The 14714-nt window shown below is 37.8% G+C and overlaps 3 protein-coding genes and 1 long non-coding RNA gene across 4 annotated transcripts in view; all 4 read left to right on the top strand.

Annotated features, from left to right (window-relative positions):
• LOC103147379 (3-mercaptopyruvate sulfurtransferase-like) overlaps window positions 1-1572 on the top strand; it is a 35950-nt gene extending 34378 nt beyond the window's left edge. The window contains exons 3-4 of the mRNA XM_016678396.1: window positions 42-105; window positions 784-1572. Coding sequence (XP_016533882.1) covers window positions 42-105; window positions 784-1076 — 357 coding nt within the window. The 3' untranslated portion in view covers window positions 1077-1572. The remainder of the gene's footprint in view (window positions 1-41; window positions 106-783) is intronic.
• Window positions 1573-3112: 1540 nt separating this feature from the next.
• On the top strand, window positions 3113-6042 carry LOC103147376 (thiosulfate sulfurtransferase-like). Its single transcript, XM_007565681.2, has 2 exons — window positions 3113-3837; window positions 4434-6042. The coding sequence occupies exons 1-2, from the start codon at window positions 3252-3254 to the stop codon at window positions 4724-4726; spliced, it is 879 nt and encodes a 292-aa protein (XP_007565743.1). The 5' UTR covers window positions 3113-3251; the 3' UTR covers window positions 4727-6042.
• A 579-nt stretch (window positions 6043-6621) lies between these two features.
• LOC103147375 (SUMO-conjugating enzyme UBC9-like) lies at window positions 6622-13462 on the top strand. Its single transcript, XM_007565680.2, has 7 exons — window positions 6622-6954; window positions 7198-7282; window positions 7401-7484; window positions 9270-9342; window positions 10572-10681; window positions 11959-12038; window positions 12336-13462. Exons 2-7 carry the CDS (start codon window positions 7217-7219, stop codon window positions 12397-12399), a joined length of 477 nt encoding a protein of 158 aa, XP_007565742.1. The 5' UTR covers window positions 6622-6954; window positions 7198-7216; the 3' UTR covers window positions 12400-13462.
• LOC107837848 (uncharacterized) lies at window positions 10688-11904 on the top strand. The gene is made up of 2 exons (XR_001663899.1): window positions 10688-11534; window positions 11586-11904. It is a non-coding gene; the product is annotated as an uncharacterized LOC107837848 (long non-coding RNA).
• Window positions 13463-14714: the final 1252 nt, after the last annotated feature.

Below are 14714 nucleotides of genomic sequence, written 5' to 3'. Positions count from 1 at the left end.
AGAGCTATGAAGATGTGCTGGAGAACATCAAGACCAAGAAGGTCCAGGTGGTGGACTCCAGGTCTGCTGGCAGGTTCCGGGGTACCGAACCAGAACCCAGAGAAGGTTAGCAAAACAAAACTTTCCATAAATGCCAGTGAACAGGCTGCTCGTTAAAGACTACAGGACACAGGTCAAGGTCATTTAAAACTCTCAAAGCCCAACTCTTTTACATTTTAGACAGAAAAGGAGATGATATAGATAATGTAAATATTTTACATTTCACAAAAGCCATAAATTTGAATTACTTAAGTGGAAAACCAAGGAGAAAGATAAGCTTTAGCAGACATTTGACTGCTCTAACTATCATATATGAACATGCGTGCACATTATACAATAACTTTCGTTAATGTTGCTATGACCTAAGACTTGGGTTAAATAAACATATGTTTGTGTTCATTGAAACATAAACCCCAGATCATGAGAACATATCCGTTTACTGGAACAAAAGCTTCTAAATTATTAAAATCCCAACAGTATGGTTTTATTCAAAACAATAAGCCTGTCTTGCATATTTATGTAAAAGTCTAATATTTAATGTAGTCCCAGCAGATCTTTGGGATATTGTAAATTCTACAATAATGATAAATTTGCAATGCAGCCCAGGCTGGAATGGTATTGCAGGGTTTTTTTAATTGTATTTTTAAAAGCGATAATGCCAACATTTTTGCATTTGGTGCCTTTTTGTGAATAATACCATTTACTGGGGAAACGTTTTCCCACTTCTCTGTCTTCCCTGCTCAGATATCCTCCCTGGGCATTTCCCCGAAACCATTAACATCCCCTTCACGTCTTTCCTGGATTCCTCTGGAAAGCACCACAGCCCTGAGAATCTGACCAGGCTCTTCCAGGAGGCCGGGGTGGACCTGGAGAAGCCGCTCTGGGCCTCCTGCGGTTCTGGAGTCACAGCGTGTCACGTGATCCTGGCTGCCCACCGGCTTGGCTATTCTGGGGTTGGTCTTTACGACGGGTCCTGGGGAGAATTTTTCAAAAGGGCTCCTCCAGAGCTCATCGTCTCAGAGGGAAAGAAGGAGTGATAGCCAGGTGCAATCGAGAACAGGTCACTCTTTGAGGATGGGAGCAACATTTTGCTGTGGAGAAGCTTAAAATACTTGCCTTGTATTGGGAGGTTTGTGCTGGGATGAGCACATGAAAGGCTTTGATGAATCATGACTAACTTCACTTAAAGAGAGACGCAGATTTTAAGAGTTGTAGAAGAAATCATTTCAGAGAATCTCACACTGTGCTATGCAAATGTAATCTAGTTTTTATTTTGTGATTTAATATAAAATTAAAGAAAATGATTCATATTACATGTTAAATAATGTGTTTCAACATGTATCACTGCTCAATAATGTGAAAACTGAACTGCCAAAGTGCCTTAAATCTGCATGCATCTTATGGTGCTACAGTCTGTTGTTATACTGCTGTTAATGTAATGATTCAGTGAGAAATTATGCAAACTGGTAAATGTTGCAGAACTCAATGCATTTCAATTGTAGATCATAGCATTAAAGGAATTGCCACATTTTATTGTTTGTGATTTTCTTCAAATAACTGCCTTTAGTACATTTTTAAAAAGGTACAAGCTGCTCACTTTTGTAGTTGAACATGACTGCACAGTGAAAATGATACATTAAACGTCCGACCAATTAAAACGCAGACAAACGTGAGCAAAGAGGCGGCTGATTATGGCTTCATGCCATCTGTTCAAATCCCACAGCATCATTTATTGTCCAATAAAATGAGGCTCTTTCCAGTCACATGATCCGTTTTGTTTAGAACTTTTTTTTTTTTTTTTTAAATTCAAATCCCGTTTCCTGTCACACAATGCTCCTCTAGGGAGTCTCAGATTCATTCTTCCCAGATATAATTATTTGTACATCAACGAATGAGCTAAGAGAAACATGTTTATCTTACATTTATTAGATTTCTCCGGCAGTGTCTTAAAGCTCAAACTGTCTTTGCAGTGATGTCATTTGTAGCTGAATATTTCACATTTTAAGCCCGTTTTAAAAAGCAAGATCCAACATTGTATTTTTTTTTTCTACCTCAAAAGGTTTGGATATTAATTTGCTCTATTTAAGGACTCAACAGAGTCAGAATTGATATGTGAATTTTGATTAATGTGTGATCAAAATTGATGATCACACATTCATTACTGCTGACCTTCATCTGACTTTATAGCAATATATTCTGTTGTGAGCACGTTAGAATCACAACCTTCAATCTAATTTGGATGTTTGTGGTAGCAAATAGTTAATCTGTGGGTAATTTAATCTCTTTATAAATATAGCTTTTCACTGAATTCCTGAAAAGTTTATAACATGGGGAACAGCTATAAAGTTAATTTTTATGGAAGAGTGACCAGAAGAAAAGCAACAGCTTTTGCATTTGGTTTAGCACATGCTGTGCAGGGGAAATGTGGAAATAGATGCTGTGGACAGATGATACTAAAATGTTTTTTGTTTGTTTTTGCTATCTGTGGCAGGAAACAGACATTGCACCCAGACTTCAGCATCCCTACGTTAAAAATGGTGGTTGTGCTGCAGGGATGTCACTATGGCTTGATAAAGAATATTTTTTTATGTTAATAACAAATTTTGACCAATATCCAATTAATCTTGAAAAAAAAAAACAGTATGTAGAGAGCAATCAACATCCAGAAATAGGAAACTGTCTTTGTTTAAAAAGCCTATGTCATTTTGAATAAAACCCTTTTTATTGATTGGATCAGAGTTATTTAGGAATCTGATTGGTTTAAAGATAAGACGACCTTGGTTCGTTTTATTAAAACGTTGATTGTTTTGTTTATTAGATGTAGACCAGCTTTGTTGGCCAAGACTGTTAGCACAAACAAGGAATTTGACAGGTTTTCAAGTGCTCACAATATAAAAGTACAAATAGGAGTGGAAATAAAAGTATTGCATAGAAATATTTTTATTTTTAATTAATTTTTTTTTTTTTGTGGCTTTAGGGGGTTTAATTTTATAATTTTGACAGACATGGCAAAACGTTTGGACATCCTTGCTGTAGGGGGCGCTGGTAATTTTCTTTGGTCAGAAATGCACCAGACAGTAATAAACGATAACTGATTTCCAGAGCGTGACAGATAACCCATAATAACATCTGAGATAACAGACGTGTACCGTTACGTTTTCCATTTTGATGTCAGTTAGTTTACGTTGAAATATTTTATTCAGCCTCCTATCATGGTCGCTCAGATTCACGCTGTGGTCTCCGCTCAGTGGCTGGCTAACGCTGCCAAAACTAAACTCGTCGGCCCAAAACTTCGTGTTCTGGATGGAACTTACGTGCCGAGAAGCAATTGGAACCACAGACACGAGATCAGTCAGAAACACATACCAGGAGCGTCGTTTTTCGACTTAAACGAATGTTGCGACAAGAGCTCAAAGTATGACAATATGCTGCCGACCGCCAGCGACTTCTCCCGGTATGTGGGTGACCTCGGCATCGGGAACGACACCCACGTCGTCGTCTACGACACCAGCGACTTCGGCTCGTTAAGCGCCCCTAGAGTGTGGTGGATGTTCCGGGTGTTCGGACACAGCTCGGTGTCGGTGTTGGACGGAGGCTTCAAGAACTGGGTGGCTGACGGTCACCCGGTGGCCTCCGACTACACCAAGCCGGAGAAGAGAGACTTCAAGGCGAGCCTGAACCAGTCCTGGGTGAAGAGCTATGAAGATGTGCTGGAGAACATCAAGACCAAGAAGGTCCAGGTGGTGGACTCCAGGTCTGCTGGCAGGTTCCGGGGTACCGAACCAGAAGCCAAACAAGGTGAGGAGTGTATTTCTCACGCTTTAGAGTTGGATGGGTGTTTATCTTTCAGCAGGAAAACGACCATAAACATAAAGCCAGAGCTAAAATGGAAAGGTTTCACTCCAAGCATATGCTACAATGGTCTAGAAGTCCAGAAATAAACACAAAACTTGAAAACTAAAAGAAATGCTCTCTATTAAATTCAATTAAACTTCAACTGTATTACAACACAGTTCAAAAATGTAACTTCTTAGATGGGTAAAGTTATAAAACTACAACACTTTGTTTTGCTCCACCACATAAAATTAGAATTTTCGCCTGAAACATTATGCAAAAGATGTGAATAATTTTATGTCTCTTCTTTTTAGTTAAACTGAAAGATGATCTGCAGTAATCTGAATATGATCTTGAAAAAGTTTGTTGCAGGATACCTGCTCCATACCTGCATAAATACCTCCATAATATCAGAAATAACCCCTGGTGGTAGTACATCCATATAGGCAGATAAAGACAAACGTTTTAAGTAAGAATAAAATATATGCATGAAAACAACACTATTACTGAAAAATCATAATAAATAAAAATCCCCACCCCCTCCTGCCTTCTTTTTTCAGACGTCCTCCCGGGGCATTTCCCAGGGGCGATTAGCATCCCCTTCACATCTCTCCTGGATTCCTCTGGAAAATATCACAGCACCGAGGAGCTGGCCAAAGTCTTCCAGCAGGCCGGGGTGGACCTGGAGAAGCCGCTCTGGGCTTCCTGCAGTTTGGGAATCACAGCGTGTCACGTGATTCTGGCTGCTCACCGGCTTGGCTACTCTGGGGTTGGTCTTTACGACGGATCCTGGACGGAGTTTTTCAAAAGGGCTCCTCCAGAGCTCATCGTCTCAGAGGGAAAGAAGGTCTGATCTGGTTGAGCACTTTCAGTGGAAACTGTTAAAGGTTCCAATCTACAGTTCATTTTCTAATCTAATATCTACATGAATGATAGAATGATGACTGAATGAATGTTTAATGAATGTGAATGAATCACCGAGTTCCTCAAGACTACAGTTGAAACAAGATATTTATATGGGCTGCATAGGAACATGCATATCTTTTTTTTTTCTCTGTCTGACACAAAATCAGACTAAACTTTGCCTGTTTTATGTCAGTCATGTCATACATTTTTTCTGATTATTCACAAGTATTCACATATTTGCTTTGTATTTAGTGGAATTGCCTTTTAGATTATGATTTAGAGTGAAATGTGTTGCTTGTTTCAGAATGACACACCTTCTGCTCTCTGCTCAGAAATTTTCTATGATACTGATATGAGAGCAACGTGATGGTCCACGGCAAAACACCGACTTTGTTGTACGCAACCCACTTTGGAACCGGCCGTTTGCTTACGGTTGTTTTAAATTAGAAAAAATCTTTTTTTTTTTGGTCTAATCTTTAACTTCCTAACTAATTCTTTGAAATATGACCTTTGATTTTCCACATAATTTTTTCTGCTCAGCGAAGTGGACTAATCTATCCTGCAACGTGATTCTCCCACTTCCATACTTCGGCTTTACCAAATGGTATAAAGATACGTCACTCTGTTTTTTTTTTTTCTTTTTTCTTTGTTTGTTTGTTTTTTACATTTGGAGAAAGTATTAGTCTGGAATTTGACAAGACTAAATAATTTGGGTAATTCCGGCTGACTTTAAACAGGAAAGTTGTAAAAAGTTACCGTCCTACACGGTGTACGTAAATATCTGGTTTCAACATGTAAACTGAAAATTATATACAGGTATTTCTATGAGGAAGGTCGAACAAAATAACGCAGGCTTTCCCATCCATCAGTGTTTAATGTCTTAATTCACAACTACTGCTGCTGTGTCAAGAGCCACTCAGTGCCTTAAACTTGTACAATTTACCTCACCATTAAGTATTTATTTTTTAAAGTTTTCTAACAATTATAATGCTTCTCTCAAAGTAATGTGAAATAATGTGTGAAATTGTTCTCTGCAGCCACCATTGATGTGGTCCTGTGTTCTGCTGGAATGAATGTAAGCAGATCAGAATAAGTAGGAATCATGGAGGACTGAAGAAAACCAGCAAATAAGCTTGATTATATTCAGATAAGCTGATTTTTAAGTACTCTGCTGCAGAATGTTTTTGTAGCTCAAAGCTATTGAAGTGTAACTCTACTTTTTATGTAATGTATTGTTAATAAGAATAAATTTTTATAAATGTATTTAAATCTCTTTTTTTATCTTTTATTTTATTCAGAAACTGTTCAAGAAGCTGATCCCACAGCATAATTCAAAATATCACCAGGGAAACTTGTCTGTTCCCATTCCCAGGACCTGTTATGTTTGAAACCTTCTCATTCAGACCCACATTCACACCACATGATGTTCCTCTGCGGAGCTGCAAATTCTTTCCAGAAATACATCCTTGTACGTCTATTGATACAGGAAGTAACACAAGAGGCTAATATTATATTTCTTAGGCTCATCCGGTAAGGGTGTTATGGTTATAGATCTTTAAAATATTTTCCTTTTTAAGGACATAACAGAAATGTAGACTTGATTGATCACAGACATTTTCAGTTATAAACTCTTGCCACACTTAATCTTTTCAAAAGAGATGGGAATAGTTTTGCTTTTTTTTTCTTTTTACAAAAAATAAGTTTTGGGAGGATTGTAGAAACGGTATTTGTCACATTGTAAATTCTATATTTTATATTTCAACAGAGTGCAAAAGAAAAAAAAAAGAACTACAAAAAAGATGGCGGACCGTGTGTCCTAATCGCTGCCTGAAGGTCCTTACGAAATAAACAAATTGGGGTCCTTTCTTGCTGAAGGCTAGCTGTTAAAACGGGTTTTAGCGCTACATTGTTTTAACTATTCTTAAAAAATAGCCCATACTTTTGTCACTAGGTGTTATATAAGCTATCAGAGTTTTGTTATTAAAAGAGAAGTTTTATTCGGCTCGGCTTTTTGTGCTCTAAGTTGCGCCGTTAGTGTGTTTTTAGGCGTTGTGTTGTTTATCTTTCCGTTTCTGTTATTACGGAGCTAACGTTAGCATCACTTCAGCAAACAAACTGCTCCTACCAACCAGCCTAAGATCTTCAGTTATATTCCCTCATAAAGAAAAATAAGACGTAAGTTTATTGAAATGATGTGATAAAATAAAAACTCTGTTGTTTGTTGTGTGCCGCTAGCGGACATTGTAGTTTCGGTTCTGTGACGAGTAAGGAAGATGGCAGTTCGTTTATGTTTATTTATACTGTCTTGTTAACAAATTTTAGTTCTTACAATTCAAAATTAAGCGAGTTTGTGTCGCTTAATTTTGTTGCTTTTTCATGGAAATGGACAGTAATGTTGTGTTTCGATTCTTCCACCAGGTGGCGTTGATGAGCAATCATGTCTGGCATTGCTCTCAGCAGGCTGTCCCAGGAGCGCAAAGCCTGGAGGAAAGACCACCCATTTGTAAGCAGCAGCGTAAACAGCACGCTTTTATCCTAAAATACCGTCTCTACATGGCGATGTCTTCTAATAAAAATTTTTAAAAAAATCACATTTAGGACTTGTTTTTCTAAACCAACAGGGTTTTGTTGCTGTGCCCACTAAGAATCCAGATGGAACCATGAATCTAATGAACTGGGAGTGTGCCATCCCTGGAAAGAAAGGGGTACGGTGATATTTAAGACAAAGTTTTCCCACATTTATTTCCATCAGTTCTTTACATGCGCTGTCTGGCAAAGTGTTCACACTGCAAAAACACAAAATCTTACCAAGCAATTTTGGTCTAGTTTCTAATGCAAATATCTTCGTTCACTTGAAATAAGTCAGTAAAAACTTGCAAAGAACTTATCGGCAAGATATAGGGTCTTGTTTTGAATCAATAATATTGATGGAAAAAAATACTAGTTCCATTGGCAGATTATTTAACTTTTAGCAATTAATTTTTCCCATCTTTTAAGTGAAATGATCTGCCACTGGAACAAGTACTTCATCAATATTAAGAAATTATTGGCTTAAAACAAGCTCGTATTTCTTGCTGAAAAGTATCGCCTTATTTCAAGTGTACTAAGGTATTTGCACTGGCAAACAGACCAAAATTATCTGGTAAGATTTTGTGTTTTTGCAATGCAGACCACTGTTGCTACCACACATTTTTGTTGGGATTTCATGTGATGGATAAACACCAGTGATGTGCACTGGGATGTCAAGTATGCATGCTTTTATTTATTTTTTTATTTTTACAAGTAAGAATGTGAAAAACATGACATGCATTTCTGTTGACAGGACAAATAGTGGCTCTCCTCAAATCTGGCCTTTTATGGAAGAGAGATAGATTTTCTGTTTGCACTTTGCCACCAGTTAAATAAGTATATAAGACTAAAGTTAGACTTTTAGCCTCCAAATTTATCACTCCACCTCACCATGAACATGCTATGCCACAAAATTTGTGTTGGTCTATCTTTAAAACCCCATCAGGTTTGTAACTGTAATGACAAAATGGAGAATAGCTCTAGGCTACATACATCCACAGCACACAGTGCTTCCCTGCTCTTGTGTAGCTGCATTTAAAGTGGACCTATTATACAAAATTCACATTTTGCAAGTTTTTGTACTTCAATTTGGGTTTCTACTCCTCCTAAAAACAACCAAAGTGCTTAAAAAACAAAACAAGAAACACTCAGCTGTTTTTTGGCAATAACTTAATGTTTTTTGGTGTCTGGAAAACAAGCCTTTTAAAAAAAACCTCCCGATTGTAACGTCACAAATCAGCGGACACTACCCCCTCACCCAGCAACCCCAGAAAAGCTCAACCTGTTACCTAGCAACCCAAGCTGAGCTCCAGGACATTTGGTCAGTAGGTTTAACCACTGTATGATTTGTACAACAGCTGCTGGAAAAGACAAGTGCTGTGGGCTAAACATCCAGAAACCACTTGGTGCATTCCTGTTGGTTTTGCAGGAGGCTCTACTTCTGCTTTTCAGAGATGTACGGTTGTATAACGACACAAATGTTTGCAGCCATTTTCACATGCGAGTGTAAATACTGAGTTTGTAGGGCATGACCAGCAGCAGCTTATTTGGATTTAAAGTGAGAAGACGCCCTAAACCAGGACCTCAAAATAGGCAGAACTGACCAGACTAAAATCTGATTATCTAAGGATGATTTTGTGCAAAAAAAAAAAAAATGTAATGAATGTGTTTTGTATAGATGATAGGCCTACCCTAACCTGTTCAAGGAAGTTTAGTAGGTCACCTTTTAAATATTTAGCAAACACACTTTCTTTCACATCTGTGTCCGAAATTAGAAATCTTCAACTTCTTCCCACTCAGTTTTGCATTTTAAAAGTCGATGCTTCCTCCAGCTTTGGACATGAAGTGAGATTCAGAGTTTAAAAGCCATAACATTTGATGAATTACTCAGAAACTCTCTTGCTTCCCCTTTCATCCCGTAGACCTTGTGGGAGGGAGGACTCTACAAGCTCCGAATGCTGTTCAAAGATGACTACCCGTCCTCTCCACCCAAATGTGAGTCGCTCTCTTCTAGCATCTCCGTGCATCGATAATGTCACGCTAAAAAGCACAAACAGCCAGCTATTTAAAAAGGAAGCAGGAAGAGCTCAGGAAATAATAGTGCCGGCCACAAAAACCTGTGTATAAAGTTTAACTGTTGCACTACCTGGTGCAAACCACGCAGGTTTACTGAACCGCATGGTTTGAAATGTTATCACTACAGTAAAGAGTTTGGTTAATGAGAATCTAGAAAATATTTTTATTAAGGGATCAGTTTCCGGAGTTGCATTGTAGTTGTCCTATAACACGTTGCGTGCGTGTGAAATGCATTTTTATTTTTTTTATTTTTTTAATGTTGCATACGTGCAGACTGCCTCATAGAGTTGGGAGGTGGTGAGAAATATGAAGCATATTTTAATAGAGGTAATGTTGGAGGAAACATGTTTTATTTAGAAGTGCAGCTTTCTGCTGACGAATTCACACCTCTTAAACTTTTCCAGATTTTCTCACAAAGTTCCACGCATTTCAATGGGATTTTTAATCGGATTTTCACCTGGATGGAAGATGATATGTACTTTGCAATCAACTGCTAATTTGTGTTGGTGTATCTCATAAAGGCCAGATAAAACCCATTGTAAAGTGAAAAGTTTGTAAAGTTTAAGGTTTTCTGCAAGGCTCGGTGCTCAAGTTGACTCAGATCTACTCTTGTTTTAGAGACCTTGTGTGAATCACTTATTGATGGCTGGGTAATGCTGTAATACTACGTTGATTTTGTGAGTTTCTTTCAGGACTTTAGTATTTTGAACTCATTTTCAGGCCTGTCACAATAATCAATAAGTCAATTAATGGCATGATGAAGTAAAACAAACTCAATAATTTCTGTCTTCCTACCAAAAACTGGATGATAAAAGTCTTCAGTTTGGTGCTTCAGTCTCAACTAGACCTTTTTTTGAAAGACAATTTTGGTTACAAAGTCTTCAAAATTCATTTTATTTGTTGTTTTGTTTATTTTGAATATTTAAAATGTCTTCCAGTTCCCATGTCAAATGTTCATTAGATTTAAAGTTTAAAAATGTGCTCTTGCATTATTATTTTTGCTATTACCATCATATTACTTAAAAATGGTCTCAAAGCAACAATGTTATCGTTTATCGCAATAACTTCTGGAACAATTTATCGTCCAGCAAAATTTGTTATCATGATAGGCTGACTTTTTTTTTTTTAACTTGTTGCTTTTTCTCTAGGTAAGTTCGAGCCGCCGATATTCCACCCCAACGTCTACCCATCAGGCACAGTGTGTCTGTCCATCCTAGAGGAGGACAAAGACTGGCGGCCGGCCATCACCATCAAGCAGGTTTGGATTGCTGCGACTTCCTTTAGTTGACTAAATGTTTTTATTCTTGCCGTTTCTTACCTCCTGGCATTTTATTTATTTTTTTTTGTATTTAAAGATTTTATTAATCGAAATAACAATTTGGTGTCTTTGGAGAAAAAAAGAAAAGATTTAGTTGCGTTTGCGGTTTTGATTTATTAGTAGCATGACAGGAAGAGAAAGGGGGGGAGAAATCGAACGACTGTAGCCTCAGCTTACAGTACGACGCGCCTGCTTCACCTCGGAGCCACACGGCGCCGTCTGATCCACTACCAACTGAGTCAACAAATCCAAATGAAAATCATTAATGACTAATGAGATTTATTTTACACATTTCACTTTGTGCAGACAGCAAATGCGTTCCTGTATGAGGATAAAACGATTCAAATCTCCTCTGCGTCGTGTCAGAATGTTTAAATGAAGACGTGCCCTCTTGATGCTTTTTGATACCGTTTACTAACGTATCAAAAAGCATCAAGCAGCGCAGAGACGATGCAACACGGTCTGACTTCTGTCCTAGAAAACCCGTTCAATTTTCCGTCCGAAAAACGCTGCATGTTGCATTATCTATCCACTCATAGAAAAGTCTGTTGGGTATTTCTGGCACGGTGTGTTGCATCAGTCTGACTGCTACAGCAACAAAATGCAAATAAGGTTGAATTAAGTGGAAAAAGCAACAGCCTGTTGCATAACAGAGCTGCTTTGCTTTTTCCTCTACCGACAACCAGCTACTCTAGTTGCCTTTTTGCCAAAGTAAAAAGCTACTTAGATTTTTTTTTTATTGTTCATGCAACCTTTAATTAGAACATGTATTTTAGAGGAAGTGTGTGTGTGTGTGTGTGTGTGTGTGTGTGTGTGTGTGTGTGTGTGTGTGTGTGTGTGCAAGTAGTAGTTTATTTCAAGCTGGGAAGTTCCTTTGTGACAGTGAAGACTAGATGAACAAACTAAGTAATTAACTTAAAACAATAAGAATTTTAAGAGGTTAACAAATTGAAAATAATCTACAACTTGCTTCAAATCACAGATTATATTCACTTGATGGGCAAATGTGACGGTAAGCTAAGAGGAAGCCTAAACTAAAGCAACTAGGAGCAAGTAAGGATGGAAATCCCCTCAGTTTAAAATCACACTAATGTTGTTTTTACTGCTTCCTGCCATCAGTGTGTGTGATCATGTCATAAATTTCTTTAAAAAAGTAAAAAAAAGAGTAGAGTTGTTTTTTGGGGGGATGTAATGAGTGCAGAACATTTTCTGTTTAGATCCTGCTGGGCATTCAGGAGCTGCTGAACGAGCCCAACATTCAGGACCCGGCACAAGCAGAGGCCTACACGATTTACTGGTGAGTGTCTGAGTCGGCCTGCTGCAGGACGACCACCACTGGAAACGTATTCTTTAGGAGAGTGGAAGTTGGTCATTTTGGTTTCCTATGTTTGAAAAATTACTTCTTGCATGCACCCAAAAAATGAGGCGCTCAAGTTTGAATTTATCCATGTGTCCTCAACTCTATACCTTCAGGAAAATAACAGAAAGCAACAAAAATTGGGAGGAAAATCTGCATTAATCTCAATTATGCATGTTTTTTTTTTTTGTTTTTTTTAAATATCGCTCAAGTCTAATTTGCGTTTTTGTGTTTCAGTCAGAACAGGATGGACTATGAGAAGCGGGTCAGGGCACAAGCCAGGAAGTTCGCTCCCACATAGAGGGGAGGATCAGCCGGAGGCGACAGGAAGCACCTGAAGGACCACTCCAATAAGAATCTGTTTAAAGTATTATTACACTGTCCCACAGGTGAAAAGCAAAGCATCTTTTCTTTTTCTTTTTTTTTCCTTTGTCCCTTTTCAAACTACAAAAACACAAATGATTGTACATGTAATAAGTATTTTTGCATTTTAAATGCATTAGCGTTGGCGCAAGTGCTCAGCTCACTCATTTCGTCAAGCTGTACAAATAAGAACCCACTCCTAAATCCTCCGAAATCCTCAACTGGTTTTGTTTTGCAGTAAAGGAGGACGTTTCACACGGTTTACCTTCTTCCCAACCATTAGTGCTCAGACGTTAGTGTGCTTATGTGTCCATTAGTGTGCCTACAACTGGAGATAAGGCTAGAAATTATACACACCGGTCAGGTTGGAGTCAAAAGAAAAAGACAATCCTGATGCTTGTTATGAAATCGGCAGAGGAGGAAGTACGTCAGTATATCTTGGCTCTGGAATGAGAAAAAGCAGAGAGAGTCGAGTCTTTTCTCCACATACTCCTCTGTTTTTCCAGTTTGAGACACTTGGTGTATAGATTGTCATTGTGAATCCAGCTGAAAGTGATGAAATCATTCGTTATCAGTGTGTCGTCCCCTTCTAAGATACTGTAGCTTCATGTAGATAAGCTCCATTGTGGGGAGGGAAAAAAACAAATCAAAAGCAAAGCGGTGACTGTTAGTCGTTGGCCACTTTCATTTGGTCATTTCTAAACCAACAATGCTTCCACGTCTATGAAAAAACAAGTCCGAACCGGCTCCGAAGGATCCCCGTCGGAACGGCCTCTCTGCAGCAAAGACGGACTGAAGAAAGTGCACTTGTGAATAAACTGAGGCCTGACTTTCTCTTTTCTGTGGGCCTCTAAATATGAGTGCATGTACATAATATAAATAAACTGTGGAAGTAATGTTTTATATTATTTTAGCCAGTTGATAAACATTGTATGTGGTTATTGTAAGAAAAGGAAATAAATGATCTAAAAATTGTCAAATAAAGTGAAATGAAAGAATCGATGGATGTCTTTCTGGAATGTTTTCTGTATAGTGAATAGAGGTCTTGGAAAAAAATTTTCTTGACCTACAGAACCTTGCTAAAACATTTTGTAATACAACAACCGCTCTAATTAATCTTAAATGGATTTTATGTCATAAACTAACAGTGTTGTGCAAAACTGGGTGGAAAATACATAATTTTCGAGAAGGACCTCGCTGCAGCAAACAGAAAGGGCGGGGACGGACCATTGTCAGTCTCTTACTTTATTTGGAAATGGGGCCATTGCAATCCGGAAGTGAAGGGGGCGCTATTTCCTATACTTCCGTTTTTATTTTCTTTTGAAATCTGTGATATATTTTCACCTTTAGGAAGGAGTTTCACTCTCAGAATGTATTTGAACTTCTCTCTTTTATTTACTTCACGGCAGCTCAAAGTTTTTAGCTAATTCTGTAGCTTTCGGTGTACTTCTAAATCCGCTCCTTAGTCGCATTTTTTCGGGCCTGCTACTGCCTCTAGTGGCGTGGGGGTGGTAACACAACCAATATAATTACATTACTAAATCAGAATACCACAAAGTCTTTATTATTTACTATTAATTCTGGCATTACTGGCATTATAAAACGACATATTTTTTTTATTTTCTTAAGGATGTAGAGCTAATTAAATGACAATACCTTTATACATTATAAATAATTTTTATATATCTCCATCAATTATAGGACGAACAAAATAAATGAGACATGAAAAACAACATGATCAACTAAAATAAAAATACCATTTGCAATGTATACGCAAGAAATTTAATTGAGCAAAAGTCAATAACAAACAAATGAATTACAGAAGAATAACAACCCAGGTTGTTACAACCAGGGTTGTTAAACAGATATAAGCAAAAATTAATTTTTTGGTTTTTACAGTGCCATGTATATTATTGAGACTTTTTATTGGAGAGTCTTATATATATAAAAAATAAGATGAAACTATTTAATCTATCAACGAGGAAACTGTCCTTTGACTCTAAAACGATAAATCATATTCATGAATCACATTATTACAACAGTAGCCTGCAGAAACTTTATGTGTCCTACAATGATGGCTTGAAGCTACTACTCAAAGTGCCTAGATGGAGTAGTGCTAGCCCTATATTTGTACATAATGCTGTTTCCACATGTGCAGCTGTGCTCAGGAATCTTATGTATAAATGCATGTGTAGATTATCTGCGTCATGCAATAATATAATTGCAATTTTAGTAAATCTTGCTTTTAGTACT

The sequence above is a fragment of the Poecilia formosa genome, unplaced genomic scaffold, assembly GCF_000485575.1.
Source record: "Poecilia formosa unplaced genomic scaffold, Poecilia_formosa-5.1.2 Scaffold182, whole genome shotgun sequence".
NCBI lineage: Eukaryota > Metazoa > Chordata > Actinopteri > Cyprinodontiformes > Poeciliidae > Poecilia > Poecilia formosa.
The sequence above is the reverse complement of the archived record's forward strand: the minus strand, read 5'-3'. Positions and strand labels throughout refer to the sequence as shown.

What these genes read in the sequence shown, in the direction of transcription:
- LOC103147376 (XM_007565681.2), top strand. Translation starts at nt 3,252, where the DNA reads ATGGTCGCTCAGATTCACGCTGTGGTCTCCGCTCAGTGGCTGGCTAAC. An exon ending in CGAACCAGAAGCCAAACAAG is followed by an intron (nt 3,838 to 4,433) that starts GTGAGGAGTGTA and finishes TTCTTTTTTCAG; the next exon opens with ACGTCCTCCCGGGGCATTTC.
- LOC103147375 (XM_007565680.2), top strand. Translation starts at nt 7,217, where the DNA reads ATGTCTGGCATTGCTCTCAGCAGGCTGTCCCAGGAGCGCAAAGCCTGG. An exon ending in CGGCCATCACCATCAAGCAG is followed by an intron (nt 10,682 to 11,958) that starts GTTTGGATTGCT and finishes TTTTCTGTTTAG; the next exon opens with ATCCTGCTGGGCATTCAGGA. An exon ending in GAGGCCTACACGATTTACTG is followed by an intron (nt 12,039 to 12,335) that starts GTGAGTGTCTGA and finishes TTTGTGTTTCAG; the next exon opens with TCAGAACAGGATGGACTATG.